General features: G+C 47.7%; 1 protein-coding gene across 4 annotated transcripts in view; it reads left to right on the top strand.

The window, feature by feature from the left end:
* Positions 1-2615: 2615 nt before the first annotated feature.
* The window catches only part of PCDH19 (protocadherin 19), a 194080-nt gene continuing 179827 nt past the window's right edge, over positions 2616-16868 (top strand). For 2 of the 4 annotated variants that reach the window (XM_073589850.1, XM_073589849.1), the window contains exons 1-2: positions 2620-5465; positions 11736-12063. In XM_073589850.1, coding sequence (XP_073445951.1) covers positions 3307-5465; positions 11736-12063 — 2487 coding nt within the window. In that variant the 5' untranslated portion in view covers positions 2620-3306. Of the gene's footprint in view, positions 5466-11735; positions 12064-16868 lie in introns of all 4 variants that reach the window. The other 2 variants (XM_073589852.1, XM_073589851.1) reach the window with 2 other exon arrangements.

Below are 16868 nucleotides of genomic sequence, written 5' to 3'. Positions count from 1 at the left end.
CAGACTTTGCCACAAGGATGCAGCATCTTGTACTTCAGCCATCGTCAGGCTCTGGCTAATAGCCTGTGTGCATGTCTGCAGCACAAGAGCAGGCGGCTGTCCGCCCCAAGAATCACACATTATTCTCCTAACCACATGTGCAGAGCCCCCACCCCATTACTGCAGCACCCCCACTCATTAGTCCAGCACCCCCACCCCATTACTTCTTCACCCCCACTCATCACTCCAGCACCCCTACCTCATCACTCCAGCACCCCACCCCATTTCTCCAGCACCCCCAGTAAATTACTATAGCACCCCAGTCCCCCACACCATTTCTCCGGCACACCACCCCATTACTCCAGCATCACCACTATATTACTCCAGCACCCCCACCCCAGTACTCCAGCACCCTCATCTTATTACTCCAACACCCACAGTCCATTACTCCGGCACCCTCACCCCATTACTCCAGCACTCCCCAGTAAATTACACCAGCACCTCCACCCCATTACTCCAGCACCCCCAGTCCATTACTGCAGCACCCCCAGTCCATTACTCCAGCACCTCCACCTCATTACTCCAGCACCTCACCCTATTACTCCAGCACCCCCAGTAAATTGCTACAGCACCCCCACCCCATTACTCCAGCTCTCCCACCCCTATTGCTCCAGCACCCCCAGTCCACTACTCCAGCACCCACACCCCATTATTCCAGCACCTCTGCTTTACTCCCACCCCACTACTCCAGGACCTCAACCCTGCAGGTCTCATCACCTCCTCCCAGGTTATGCACATTGCATACTCCTGACTGGTGCACCATCAGAGGGGATAACATTACACTGCCTCCTGCCTCTTGTCAATACATATTTGTATCCAGCCTTGTATACATATATCTTCATATTCCCTGCCCAAGTCTCAGCTTTCCATAATGTGATCGCTTCATGGCTCTTACTTTTGACATGCACTCTGATGAGCTTAACCCTCTATGCGCTAGTCAACATTGGAACAGAACAGTTACCCTTTTGTACTAAATGCTGAAGATAATCCATTATAATGAAGATCTATTCATCTATCAATTCCCTGTATCTGTTAATTGTTCTGTATTTGTACTCCGTATCTAATATATATCTTTATAGTATAGTCTATTCTCACAGCTGACAGTGCAGCCCTCTATAATGTGACACCTAGAGTTGGCTTATATCTATTTATCTCTCCATCTTCACAGCCCCCTCTATACACACCTTTACCAGGCTGTTATCTATTATCCATCCCTCCAGTCATCCTTCCTTCTTATCTATAGATACCCTAGTCTGTCATCTATCTATCATCTATTCTCTATTACCTATGATCTATCATCTGTTAACTATATATTATCTATCATCTATCTATTACCTATCATCAATTAACTATCTATTATCTTTCAATTATATAACTACAGTATCTATTATTTATTTAGCTGTCTATTATCTATCTATCATCTATGTATCTATCTATTATCCATCTATGTATCTATCATCTATCCATCTTTTATATATCTATTTATTATCTATCTATCTATAGATCTATCTACCTATTATCTATCTATTATTTATATGTCCATTATCTATTTATCTATAGATATATCTACCTATTATCCATCTATCTACTATCTATTAATCTATCTAATCTGTTATCTATCATCTATTATGTATCTATCTATTATCTGTCTACTATCTATCTATCTATATGTTATCTATCCATTATCTATCATCTATCTATTATCCATCTATGTATCTATCATCTATTATCTATCTATTATCTATGTATCTATCTGTTATCTATCCATTATCTATCTATCTATCCTTCTATCCCTCCCCCAGCCCCCCACCTTGCCCGCTGTAACACTAGATGAACATCTCACCATTAACCATGGCCATTGATTTCCGATCCCAGTGATCCACCTCTAAATAATGTGACAAGATCTCCTCTAATCTGGATATTAAGCGTCTGGAATCAATGGATCTGATTAAAAACACATTAAATAAAGCAGGTCCCCGATGGCGAGCTGTCAGTCTGCGCTGTCACCCCGGTGTATGATGGCGGCTCCATCCGGCGCTATTAGCACCTCCAGCCTCGGAGCCGCGTCTTTACCGCAGGTGCAGGATGCGGCTTTATTATTGGTCTGGAGATGTCAGCAGAGGCAATGAGTGCAGCCGGGAACGGGTTAATGGACGGTGCGTGCCGGGGTTAACGAGCTGCTCCGGGACCCCAGGAATTCTCAGTCACACCTGGAGCAGCAGGGGCACCCGGTGGAGCCCCCTCTGCGCATGCCCAGCCGGCAGTGATGGGGGGCTGCAGGCTCGGAAGCACAGGCACAGGCTGCAACCCAAAGCTCAAGTACATCACCGACCCTCACACCAGCTGATGGAGGGGCTGCGGCGGACTGCACATAGGAGAGCGCGGAGGCACCGATCCGGCGGCAGCACCCCGGACAGCTCCTCCCGCGGCTCCACTGCTGCTGACTGCTGAAGTTTTACTCCCTGGCCGAAATTTGAAGCTCCCCAGCTCCAATGAGAGAGGCCCGCACCCCCTCCTCCCCCAGCAGCGCCGATTGGCTGCAGCCTAAGCGCCCCCTCCCTGCTCCTCTCCTCGGTCTCTCTCCTTACAGACTGCACTGGCAGTAGTTAGCAGCAGCAGAGACAGCGAGGTGCCTATGTCTGGGAGGTGCAGAGGGGCACTGGGGGCTGCAGAAGGAGCCTGGCTGCCAGCGGGGGCAGAGGATGGATTGAGCGCAGCCTAACGCTTGGATTTTAAACTACTTGATTGGGATTTTGTGCATTGATTTGTGGCGGAGCAGGACCTCACCTGGAGATTACCGACTGGACTGGATGTATCTGCTGGCGGGGGGCTCTGTGTGCACCCACCTGCTCGCCTCGGTGACACCCTCACTTTCTGGAGATCACACGCATAGGTGGGACTTGGCTTTTTTTGGCAGCTCCACAATTGCAGATGCCGGTGGGCGCCGAGGTCTGCGCAGATGAATGAGCGCTGCTGACACTCATTATCGCCTGTGTGCGGCTATGGAGCGGCAGCTGGGAGCTCACTGACCGGACTCCTCATCATCCCGGCAGCTGTAAGCTCACTGACACGGTCCGGACTCCTCACCATCCATGGTCCCGGACTCTTCATCATCCATGGCAGCTCTGAGCTCCCTGATGGAGTGACTGCGAGTCATGAGGACGCGCTTAAAGTGTCCATCCAGAGCGCTCTGATGCCAGTCGGCTCATTACACTGGGTGTCCCCTAAGTCCAGTGCACGCTCCTGCCCCTGAGCCCAGTACGGACTATGTGGCTGTGGAAGGAGATGGACGCCCTGCACTTACTGCTGCTGCTACTGGCGGCGCTGTCCTGGCCCCGGACCCGGGCGCTCATTAACCTCAAGTACTCGGTGGAGGAGGAGCAGAGAGCCGGCACCCAGATCGCCAACGTCGCTAAGGACGCCAAGGATGCCGGCTTCGTGCTGGACCCCCGGCAGCCCGCCTTCAGAGTGGTCTCCAACTCTGCCCCCCACCTGGTGGACATCAACGCCTCCGGGGTGCTGGTGACCAAGCAGAAGATCGACCGGGACCTGCTCTGCCGGCAGCTGCCCAAGTGTGTGATCTCCCTGGAGGTGATGTCCAACTCCATGGAGATCTGTGTGATCAAGATCGAGATCAAGGACCTGAACGACAATGCCCCGAGCTTCCCCACCGACCAGATCGACCTGGAGATCTCGGAGACCGCCAGCCCCGGCACCCGGATCCCCCTGGAGAGCGCCTACGACCCCGACTCCGGCATCTTCGGGGTGCAGACCTATGAGATCACCCCCAACGACCTGTTCGGCCTGGAGATTAAGACCCGGGGGGACGGCTCGCGGTTCGCCGAGCTGGTGGTGGAGAAGCCCCTGGACCGGGAGACCCAGTCCCACTACAAGTACATCATCACCGCCCTGGACGGGGGCGACCCCTCCAATTTCGGCACCGTGGAGCTGAACATCAAGGTGATAGACTCCAATGACAATAACCCGGTGTTCGAGGAGGCGGCTTACACGGTGACCGTCCCCGAAAATGCCCCCCTCGGCTCCACCGTCATCGACCTGAACGCCACCGACCCCGACGAGGGCACGAACGGGGAGATCGTGTACTCCTTCCACAGCTACGTGTCCGACAAGACCCGGGAGCTCTTCAGGATCGACCCCAAGACCGGGGTGATCACCGTGAGCGGCGCCATCGACTACGAGGAGGGCCACGTGTACGAGATCGACGTGCAAGCCAAGGACCTGGGACCCAACTCCATCCCGGCCCACTGCAAGGTGACGGTCAGCGTGCAGGACGCCAACGACAATGTGCCTGTCATCAACCTGCTGTCCGTCAACAGCGAGGTGGTGGAGGTGAGCGAGAGCGCCCCCCCTGGCTACGTGATCGCCCTGGTCAGGGTCTCCGACCGGGACTCGGGCGTCAATGGCAGGGTCCAGTGCAAGCTGCTCGGCAGCGTCCCCTTCAGGCTGCAGGAGTACGAGAGCTTCTCCACCATCCTGGTGGACGGCCGGCTGGACCGGGAGCAGCGGGACCAGTACAACCTCACCATCCAGGCCAAGGACGGGGGCAGCCCGCCCCTGCAGACCACCAAGTCCTTCACCGTGAGGATCACCGACGAGAACGACAACCACCCGCACTTCTCCAAGACCTTCTACCAGGTGATCGTGGCCGAGAACAACACCCCGGGGGCCTACCTGCTGTCCGTGTCCGCCCGGGACCCCGACCTGGGGCTGAACGGCAGCGTGTCCTACCAGCTGGTGCCCTCCCAGGTGCGGGACATGCCGGTGTTCACCTACGTGTCCATCAACCCCACCACCGGCGACATCTACGCCCTCCGCTCCTTCAACCACGAGCAGACCAAGGCGTTCGAGTTCAGGATCGCGGCCAAGGACGGGGGCACGCCGCCCCTGCAGAGCAACGTGACGGTCAGGGTGATCGTGGTGGACGTGAACGACAACACCCCGGTGATGACAGCGCCCCCGCTGGTCAATGGCACCTCGGAGGTCTCCATCCCCCGCAATGCCGGCATGGGCTACCTGGTGACCGTGGTGAAGGCGGACGACTACGACGAGGGCGAGAACGGACGCCTGTCCTACGAGATCACCGAGGGGGACCGCGGCTTCTTCGAGATCGATCAGATCAATGGGGAGATCAGGACCACCAGGACATTCGGGGAGAACTCCAAGACCACCTATGAGCTGATCGTGGCCGCCCAGGACCACGGGAAACCGTCCCTGTCCGCCTCCGCCCTGATCCTCATCTACCTGTCCCCGGCCCTGGACGCCCAGGAGTCCATCGGCTCCGTCAACCTGTCCCTCATCTTCATCATCGCCCTGGGATCTATCGCCGCCATCCTCTTCGTCACCATGATCTTCGTGGCTGTGAAGTGCAAGCGGGACAACAAGGAGATCAGGACCTACAACTGCAGGTAAGCAGCAGTGTGAACGGCGCCCGAGAACCGCAGCTGCGGCTTTGTGCTACACTGGATCTGCCGCACTGTGTGAACTGCTTCTTTGTGGGTCTGCGGACTCCAGTGCATTGAATTAGGAACCTTGTATAAGCTGTCCGGCAATGAAGGAGTTACGGCTAGATGTAGAAGTCTGAATGCATACCAATGATGGGGTGAGAACTGTGCCAGACTAGATATTTTAGGAAGTGAATAGCAGTGAGTAAGAGCCGCAGGTGTGTACAGAGCCCAGCAGTAAGAGCCGCAGGTGTGTACAGAGCCCAGCAGTAAGAGCCGCAGGTGTGTACAGAGCTCAGCAGTAGAGCCGCAGGTGTGTACAGAGCCCAGCAGTAAGAGCCGCAGGTGTGTACAGAGCCCAGCAGTAGAGCCGCAGGTGTGTACAGAGCCCAGCAGTAGAGCCGCAGGTGTGTACAGAGCCCAGCAGTAGAGCCGCAGGTGTGTACAGAGCCCAGCAGTAGAGCCGCAAGTGTGTACAGAGCCCAGCAGTAAGAGCCGCAGGTGTGTACAGAGCCCAGCAGTAAGAGCCGCAGGTGTGTACAGAGCCCAGCAGTAGAGCCGCAGGTGTGTACAGAGCCCAGCAGTAAGAGCCGCAGGTGTGTACAGAGCCCAGCAGTAAGAGCCGCAGGTGTGTACAGAGTCAGACTGGCACCGTGCGGCTGTCAGTGGAGCAGGTTGTCAGGAGCCAGCTGCACTTCCCACTTGTCACCACGAGGTGGCGCTGTGAGCACGGGGATCGCGCAGCCCTGGTCGTGAAGCGCAGTTGGAATTTGAAAGAAAACCAGAATGAAATGAAAACATAATGATTTTTCCATTTGATTGCGTGCCTTCGGAGGGGATCACATTGAATCCAAGCCCCTTTTCTTATCACAGCCCCCTCCCCGTAATAATGGCAACAAAAAAATATTTAATGAAATCAGAAAATACTGAAAAATAAGCAGCAGTTAGAGGCAGATTAATTATTGATTCCGGTCTTATCAGCTTCTGTCAGATTTTTAAGCGCTTATTTCTATCACACATATTGCAAAAAGCAGAAATCAGCATCGGCCCCCCCCCCCAGAATGAGGTGGGAGCCCCCTGTATAGGGGCTGGGGGGCTGCTGATGCTGCCTGCTGTAATGGAGGGTGGCAGGCTTATGAAGCCGTCATACAACATTTCTTTCATTTACTCTATTGTCAGCGGAACAAAAAAAGTTTGGTAGACAAATGCTAACCCCACATGAATATCAATCAGCTCCCATGTGGGGCAGCTGCAGCCGAATATTCCGCTAATCTGGGTACAGAGGAGGCTCCACATATTCATCATCACATCACACGCCATGGGCGAGCGCCGAAACACTGCCAGGCGCCCACTAGTAGGCATGGAATAGGTACTGAATATGCAGGTAGGAATGGCACTGAATATAGGGAGAGAAAACGATAGATAATAGATGGATGATAGATAGATATTAGATAGATAGAGAGATAGATAATAGATAGATAATACATAGATGATAGATAGAGAGATAACAGATAATAGATAGATGATAGTAGATAGATAATAGATATATAGTAGATAGATGATAGATATATAACAGAGAAATAATAGAGAGATAACAGATAGATAATAGATAGATGATAGTAGATAGATAATACATTGATAATAGATAGAGAGATAGCAGATAGATAGATAATAGATGATAGTAGATAGATAATGGAAAGATAGATAGATAATAGATAGATAATGGATATATAGTAGATAGATGATAGATAGATAATAGATAAAGAGAAAAGCAGCAGTCAACAGTGTGTCTGGGTGCAGTGCTTCTAAGGCAGCAACCAATCCTCTATATAGTAAACAAAAAATGGAGGCAGCACACCAGTATACAATGACAAAATTGCTTATTTAATAGCCCATAGTGGCAAAGTTTCGGCATAAAAACTATGAGAAAGGCTCAGTTTTTGAGCCAAAAATGCCACCACTCTGGGTTATTAAATAAGCAATTTTTTCACCTTATACTGGTGTGCTGCCTCCATTTTTTGTTTACTAGATAATAGATGGATAGATATTAGATGGATAATAGATAGAAAGATGAATAATAGATAGATGATAGATAATAGATAAATAATAGATAGATGATCGATAGATAATAGATAGATAGATAGTAGATAGATAGATGATAGATAGATAATAGATGGATAGATGGTAGATAGATAGATAATAGATGGAAAATGGATAGATAATAGATAGATAATAGATAGATGTTAGATAGATGATAGATAGATGATAGATAGATGATAGATAGATGATAGATAGATAATAGATGGATAATGGATAGATGGTAGATAGATGATAGATAGATAATAGATGGATAATGGATAGATAATAGATAGATAGATAGATAATAGATGATAGATAGATTAATAGATAGATTAATAGATAGATAATAGATAGATAATAGATAGATAATAGATAGTAGATAGATGATAGATAGATAATAGATGGATAATGGATAGATAATAGATTGATAGATAGATAATAGATAGATAGATAATAGATAGATAATAGATAGATAGATGATAGATAGATGATAGATAGATGATAGATAGATGATAGATAATAGATAGATAATAGATAGATAATATATAGATAATAGATAGATGATAATAGATAGATAATAGATAGATAATAGATAGATGATAATAGATAGATGATAATAGATAGATAATAGATAGATAATAGATAGAGAAAAGAGACAGACAGATGTGACAGAATGTAATAATGAATCCGTGCAGCCCAGATTGCAGCTTTTCCCCCCAGCTAGTTACGGAACCTTCTCTAGATGTCCGGAGATCGGAGGCAGCCCACCATTCAAGTGAGAAAAGCTTCTTATTTTGTAGTCTAACATGGCGACGCTGAGCTATTGAATAAGAAGCTTTTTTGACTTGAATATTGTGATAGAATGTAGATAGAATGCTGTGCACCTACATGTTCCACATCAGCCTGATGGAAGGGCGTGCTGTGATTTGTACTTCCACAGCAGGTGCTTATTTTGGCTGCCCCCCAGAGCCCCCTGTGCCCATGAGAGGTGGGCTGCGTGTATATATGTACGATGCCTGAGTGTTGATGTGAGGGGCACAGATGATGTTGGTTGCTCCCTGGTTGTGCAGACATCCCTGATATCCGCAGAGCCCCCTGACTACTGTGTATAGTGTGATTTCTGCAGGCCGGGGGTCCCTACGGTGCCCATGCAGGATAATGCAATTTTACAGCCCCCCCTCCCATGTTTTCCATGAAAAATCCACAATTTTATGAAATTCAGTCAAAATGAGAAAATGATGGGCAGGCGAAAATGAATCTCGTGTCCCCGGCAGCCTGCGTGTGCATCTCACCTGGCGCCGGCGACGTTTGCCCGCCCCGCTCTTTAATTCTCTGCTTTTATTTCCCTCATGATGGAAATGTCATCGGGGCTGGAGAATAAATCCATGTCATATTTTTTAGTTTTATGTGACATTTCCAATTGCGGATCGTGGTCCTCATTCATTATCGTCACTTAGGTCGCTAAAAAAGTGACTGTGGCATTAACCTCTCATTGCCTGCAGCCCCACTGACCATCCTAGTGCAATAAGACCCCCTGATGACGACCCTAAATATAATATGAATGTAATACAAGTATCCAGGCAGCTAATAAATGCCAATAATACAAGTCATTGTGGAATTTGACCCCTGGCATCAAAACCTATAGGGCCCCCGTGGCCCCCAGCTATACACCTTCCCAGTGTGTCGATATGAGCCCCAATCACTGTCACAATAATGAGAGAAATCAGAAGAGGCACCAACCCCATAGGAGTAAGAGGGATCTGCCCTGGCGCGAGTCTCTGGGCCCCCAGCAGGACAGCGGCAGTCCAGGAGCCAGGGCTTCCCATGGCGGCTGCAGCTTCCTCACTGCCTTTATTGTCTGCACTTATTCCGCAGGATTTTGGCTTTGCATTCCCGTCCTCTGTCATTGGGGGCTGCTCAGCTATCAGAGAGCTCCTCACACTCCAGTGCTTGGAGAAAAGAAGAGCCTTAGGTGAGAAGTGACTGCTCAGTGACTAGTCATCAGAGGTAGACATTCCTGCAATCAGCGGAGTAGTGTTCTCCAGGCAGGACAGGTAATCATCACACACATCCTCACACCACACATCATCGCCTCTGATCATGCAGATGTAGCAGAGCTGAGAGCGATGTTTTACATAGGTAACGCTATCTGCCAGCGATGTGCAGTGTTGCTCCGCCAGCTGTGCTGGGAATAGGGGCTGTCATATGGTGCAGCCTGGAGAGATTGGTAGCATTCACAACATGAGGATAATTGTGGGGACAAATCAAGTGATGCAGCGCACAGTCAGCTCTGCTACATATCCAGGCAACGCACACTCAGCTATGCTACATCTCCAGGCAGCACAGTCTGCTCTGTTACATCTCCAGGCAGCACACAGTCAGCCCTGCTACATCTCCAGGCAGCGCACAGTCAGCTCTGCTACATCTCCAGGCAGCACACAGTCAGCTCTGCTACATCTCCAGGCAGTGCACAGTCAGCTCTGCTACATCTCCAGGCAGTGCACAGTCAGCTCTGCGACATCTCCAGGCAGTGCACAGTCAGCTCTGCGACATCTCCAGGAAGCACAATCAGCTCTGCTACATCTCCAGGCAGCACAAATTCAGCTCTGCTACATCTCCAGGCAGTGCACAGTCAGCTCTCCGACATCTCCAGGAAGCACAATCAGCTCTGCTACATCTCCAGGCAGCGCACAGTCAGCTCTCCGACATCTCCAGGAAGCACAGTCAGCGCTGCTACATCTCCAGGCAGCACAAACTCAGCTCTGCTACATCTCCAGGCAGCGCACAGTCAGCTCTGCTACATCTCCAGGCAGCGCACAGTCAGCCCTGCTACATCTCGAGGCAGCACAGTCAGCCCTGCTACATCTCGAGGCAGCACAGTCAGCCCTGCTACATCTCCAGGCAGGGCACAGTCAGCTCTGCTACATCTCCAGGCAGGGCACAGTCAGCTCTGCTACATCTCCAGGCAGGGCACAGTCAGCTCTGCTACATCTCCAGGCAGCGCGAAATCAGCTCTGCTACATCTCCAGGCTGAGTACATTCAGCTCTGCTACATCTCCAAGCAGCACACAGTCAGCTCTGATACATCTCTCGGCAGCACACAGTCAGCTCTGCTACATTTCCAAGCAGCGCACAGTCAGCTCTGCTACATCTCCAGGAATCACACATTCAGATCTGCTACATCTCCAGGCAGCAGTCAGCTCTAAAACATCTCCAGGCATCACAGTCAGCTCTGCTACATCTCCACGCAGAGCACAGTCAGCTCTGCTACATCTCCAAGCAGCGCACAATCAGCTCTGCTACATCTCCATTAATCACACATTCAGATCTGCTACACCTCCACGCAGCAAAGTTAGCTCTCCTACATCTCCAGGCAGCGCACAGTAAGGTCTGCTACATCTCCATGCAGCACAGTCAGCTCTGCTGCATCTCCAGCCTGCGGCAGCTCTAACATGTAGCACCATTCTTTTCTTTATTTTTCATGACCAAATGCGTCTTACTGGACATACTGGATATAGTGCAATAACTGCAGTGAGGAGCTGGGACCAGGGCATTCTCGGAGTTGTAGTTCCACCCCACAGATGCTGCCCGCTCTCCAGTACACAGCTGAATGCACACTGTATTTTTTCCCATCCACCATAGAGTCTAAGCCTGGAAATCTCGGCTAATTAGAGCTTATTCTGTAAATCTATAAACTACCTACTAATTAGGAGGCCATAAAATATCAAATCGACTCTCCAAAGTGCAGATAACAATGAGACAATTAGTCTCTTCCCCATAGAAAAAGGCCCAACGATGGCAGAACCAGACCAACGTGCAGGATGCAGCGTTTGTAGGTTTCTTCTCGTCCCAATTATCCCAGAACTTCCCATTAATAGGCTGGAAATCATATGGCCACGTCTCCTTACATGAGCGTAATTATAGGGTGTAGTAAGAGACACTTGTAAATCATCCGAGCATCCACCTCTGGAAAGATGGAGCTGAAGCCGCAGAGTGATAGAGGGGTTCAGATGAGAGGTGCTGATGAGGGGTGCAGATGGTTCATGTAGGATTGGTAGAGTTTTCTTCTGGATCATTAATGTTGGGTTGCCATGTATTGCACAGAGCCGTAATACAACTTGCATGTGTTTGCACCTTATTAATGTTGTCTTGCAGAATAGCGGAATATTCCTATGGACACCAGAAGAAAGCCAACAAGAAGAAGAAAATCAGCAAGAACGACATCCGACTGGTGCCTCGAGATGTGGAGGAGACGGATAAAATGAACGTGGTGAGCTGTTCCTCCCTTACTTCATCACTAAACTACTTTGACTACCACCAGCAGACCCTTCCACTTGGCTGCAGGCGATCAGACAGCACCTTCCTTAATGTGGAGAACCAAAACACAAGAAACACCGGGTCTAATCACGTCTACCACCACACCTTCACCAACCAGAGCCCACCTCAGCCCGACCTCATCATCAACGGGATGCCCCTTCCGGAGGTGAGTACATTGAGCAACCACCTTCTCTTCCGCTAGCCTCATGAGGTCCGTAGCATGCCCAGCATGGCATCTGAGAAGTGTTATGGGTCACACATAGCCACTAGTCATTGAAGTTGTATCTTTGTCTATTTGCTTTTCCACCATTTTTCTTTTACAGTAGCTCCTTGGCTTGATCAACATTTCTTTGGTTGACTTTATCGGATTGACCATGAAAAGTGGAATTTGGTTCTTGGGAATCTCATGATTATGAGTATGGTCCTTACTGGTCATATATCATGGAGAAATCCATGATAAATGGGTGGCTGTGAAATGGTGGTCTTTTCACTGCCCTCCATGATCCTTGTATTCGGGAGCCATTGTACACAATGTCTACATTAGTCATGGTTGACACAGTAGAACGAATGCTAGGAATTGTCCATGGTTTATTTCTCTAGTGGATGACACAGGGTCAGTTCTCTACTCTCCATCCTAAACCTTCATGTTCACCCCTGTTGTGAGGGTTTGGGGGAATGTGACATCTTTGTTAAGAAACTGGAGAAGTTTTTACGTTGGGTCAAAATGTTGCAATTTATAAAACTGTTCCGTCCTATTCAATGGTTTCATCTTTGCTCTGATTGCTCCTTCAGTCGGTTCCATGAGTGGCCATGGACTGGGAGAGCTTTACATTTCTGAAGTGTTGTTAATATCTCCTCTACATTGTTCACATTTTCTATTCAATGTTGCAGTAACTAATAGAAGTTTTGGGGTGCAGGTTTTCCTTGAAGAGACCTCCAGTGGTCACAGGGAGACCATTGAGCTGGGCAGTGGTCCCTGGGAAAGGGGATGAGAATGATCTCTCCTCCAGGAGCCTGGAAGCTGGTGCCCTCGCTTTCTTATTGTAAGGAGCACATAGAATAGTGCCCCCATGTCCCATACTATGGAGATGTTAGCACATTATGTTTTCTGTATGGTGCTTCTATAACATGGCATCCAATGGAACATGGCACAGAAAAGCCAAGAAAAAATTCAAGTGCATATCTAGGTACATACACCTATGTTAGTGTCAGGTTATGGCTCCGTATATCATAAAATATCCCTGTAGGTCAGGTTTAAAGGGGTAGTCCAGGATTAGAACAACATGGCTACCTGTTCCGAAAAACATCGCCACCCATATCTGCAGGTTGGGTGTGGTATTGCTCCTCTGCACCATTCACTTCACTCGATCCACCTGTTCACACGGCTGACACTGCTTTTGGAAGAAGGCAGCCATGTTTTTCTGAGCAAAATTTTTTAAGATTTTTCAAAAAGGCCAAACTTTTTGAAAGGTGTGATTGTTGGGCGTTTTGCTCAGAGTTATAATGTATCAGGATGAGCTGAGACTTATAATGTACTGGGATGAGGTCAGGCTTATAATGTACCAGGGGGGGAGCTCAGACTTATAATGTATCGTGATGAGCTCCGACTTATAATGTACCGGGATGAGCTCCGACTTATAATGTACCAGGATGAGCTCAGACTAATAATGTACCAGGATGAGCTCAGACTTATAATATACCAGGATGAGCTCAGACTTATAATGTACCAGGGGTGAGCTCAGACTTATAATGTATCAGGATGAGCTCAGACTTATAATGTACCAGGATGAGCTCAGACATATAATGTACCAGGATGAGCTCAGACATATAATGTACCAGGATGAGCTCAGGCTTATAATGTACCATGATGAGCTCAGACTTATAATGTACCAGGGGGAACTCAGACTTATAATGTACCAGGGTGAGCTCAGACTTATAATGTACCAGGGGGGAGCTCAGACATATAATGTACCAGGATGAGCTCAGAGTTATAATGTACCAGGATAAGCTCAGACATATAATGTACCAGGATAAGCTCAGACATATAATGTACCAGGATGAGCTCAGACTTATAATATACCCGGATGAGCTCAGACTTATAATGTACCGGATGAGCTCAGGCTTATAATGTACCAGGATGAGCTGAGACTTATAATGTACTGGGATGAGCTGAGACTTATAATGTACCGGGATGAGCTCAGGCTTATAATGTACCAGGATGAGCTCAGACTTATAATGTATCGTGATGAGCTCTGACTTATAATGTACCGGGATGAGCTCCGACTTATAATGTACCAGGATGAGCTCAGACTAATAATGTACCAGGATGAGCTCAGACTTATAGTATACCAGGATGAGCTCAGACTAATAATGTACCAGGATGAGCTCAGACTTATAATATACCAGGATGAGCTCAGACTTATAATGTACCAGGATGAGCTCAGACTTATAATGTACCAGGATGATCTCAGACTAATAATGTACCAGGATGAGCTCAGGCTTATAATGTACCAGGATGAGCTCCGACTTATAATGTACCGGGATGAGCTCCGACTTATAATGTACCAGGATGAGCTCAGACTAATAATGTACCAGGATGAGCTCAGACTTACAGTATACCAGGATGAGCTCAGACTAATAATGTACCAGGATGAGCTCAGACTTATAATATACCAGGATGAGCTCAGACTTATAATGTACCAGGGGTGAGCTCAGACTTATAATGTATCAGGATGAGCTCAGACTTATAATGTACCAGGATGAGCTCAGACATATAATGTACCAGGATGAGCTCAGGCTTATAATGTACCATGATGAGCTCAGACTTATAATGTACCAGGGGGAACTCAGACTTATAATGTACCAGGGTGAGCTCAGACTTATAATGTACCAGGGGGGAGCTCAGACATATAATGTACCAGGATGAGCTCAGACTTATAATGTACCAGGATAAGCTCAGACATATAATGTACCAGGATAAGCTCAGACATATAATGTACCAGGATGAGCTCAGACTTATAATATACCCGGATGAGCTCAGACTTATAATGTACCGGATGAGCTCAGGCTTATAATGTACCAGGATGAGCTGAGACTTATAATGTACTGGGATGAGCTGAGACTTATAATGTACTGGGATGAGCTCAGGCTTATAATGTACCAGGATGAGCTCAGACTTATAATGTATCGTGATGAGCTCTGACTTATAATGTACCGGGATGAGCTCCGACTTATAATGTACCAGGATGAGCTCAGACTAATAATGTACCAGGATGAGCTCAGACTTATAGTATACCAGGATGAGCTCAGACTAATAATGTACCAGGATGAGCTCAGACTTATAATATACCAGGATGAGCTCAGACTTATAATGTACCAGGATGAGCTCAGACTTATAATGTACCAGGATGAGCTCAGACATATAATGTACCAGGATGAGCTCAGGCTTATAATGTACCATGATGAGCACAGACTTATAATGTACCAGGGGGGAACTCAGACTTATAATGTACCAGGGTGAGCTCAGACTTATAATGTACCAGGGGGGAGCTCAGACATATAATGTACCAGGATGAGCTCAGACTTATAATGTACCAGGATAAGCTCAGACATATAATGTACCAGGATAAGCTCAGACATATAATGTACCAGGATGAGCTCAGACTTATAATATACCCGGATGAGCTCAGACTTATAATGTACCGGATGAGCTCAGGCTTATAATGTACCAGGATGAGCTGAGACTTATAATGTACTGGGATGAGCTGAGACTTATAATGTACTGGGATGAGCTCAGGCTTATAATGTACCAGGATGAGCTCAGACTTATAATGTATCGTGATGAGCTCTGACTTATAATGTACCGGGATGAGCTCCGACTTATAATGTACCAGGATGAGCTCAGACTAATAATGTACCAGGATGAGCTCAGACTTATAGTATACCAGGATGAGCTCAGACTAATAATGTACCAGGATGAGCTCAGACTTATAATATACCAGGATGAGCTCAGACTTATAATGTACCAGGATGAGCTCAGACTTATAATGTACCAGGATGAGCTCAGACATATAATGTACCAGGATGAGCTCAGGCTTATAATGTACCATGATGAGCACAGACTTATAATGTACCAGGGGGGAACTCAGACTTATAATGTACCAGGGTGAGCTCAGACTTATAATGTACCAGGGGGGAGCTCAGACATATAATGTACCAGGATGAGCTCAGACTTATAATGTACCAGGATAAGCTCAGACATATAATGTACCAGGATGAGCTCAGACTTATAATATACCAGGATGAGCTCAGACTTATAATGTACCGGATGAGCTCAGGCTTATAATGTACCAGGATGAGCTCAGACTTATAATGTAACAGGTTGAGCTCAGGCTTATAATGTACCAGGATGAGCTTAGACTTATAATGTACCAGGATGAGCTCAGACTTATAATGTACCAGGATGAGCTCAAGCTTATAATGTACCAGGATGAGCACAGACTTATAATGTACCAGGGGGAGCTCAGACATATAATGTACCAGGATGAGCTCAGACATATAATGTACCATGATGAGCTCAGACATATAATGTAACAGGATAAGCTCAGACATATAATGTACCAGGATGAGCTCAGACTTATAATATACCAGGATGAGCTCAGACTTATAATGTACCGGATGAGCTCAGACTTATAATGTACCAGGATGAGCTCAGACTTATAATGTACCAGGATGAGCTCAGACTTATAATGTAACAGGTTGAGCTCAGACTTATAATGTACCAGGATGAGCTCAGGCTTATAATGTACCAGGATGAGCTCAGACTTATAATGTACTAGTGGGGAGCTCAGACTTATAATGTACCAGGATGAGCTCAGGCTTACAATGTACCAGGATGAACTCATAATTATAATGTACCAGGATGAGCTCAGACATATAATGTACCAGGATGAGCTCAGGCTTATAATGTAC

Source organism: Dendrobates tinctorius, unplaced genomic scaffold (genome assembly GCF_039654945.1).
Source record: "Dendrobates tinctorius isolate UK_male_01 unplaced genomic scaffold, ASM3965494v1 ptg000114l, whole genome shotgun sequence".
Taxonomy (NCBI): domain Eukaryota; kingdom Metazoa; phylum Chordata; class Amphibia; order Anura; family Dendrobatidae; genus Dendrobates; species Dendrobates tinctorius.
The sequence above is the reverse complement of the archived record's forward strand: the minus strand, read 5'-3'. Positions and strand labels throughout refer to the sequence as shown.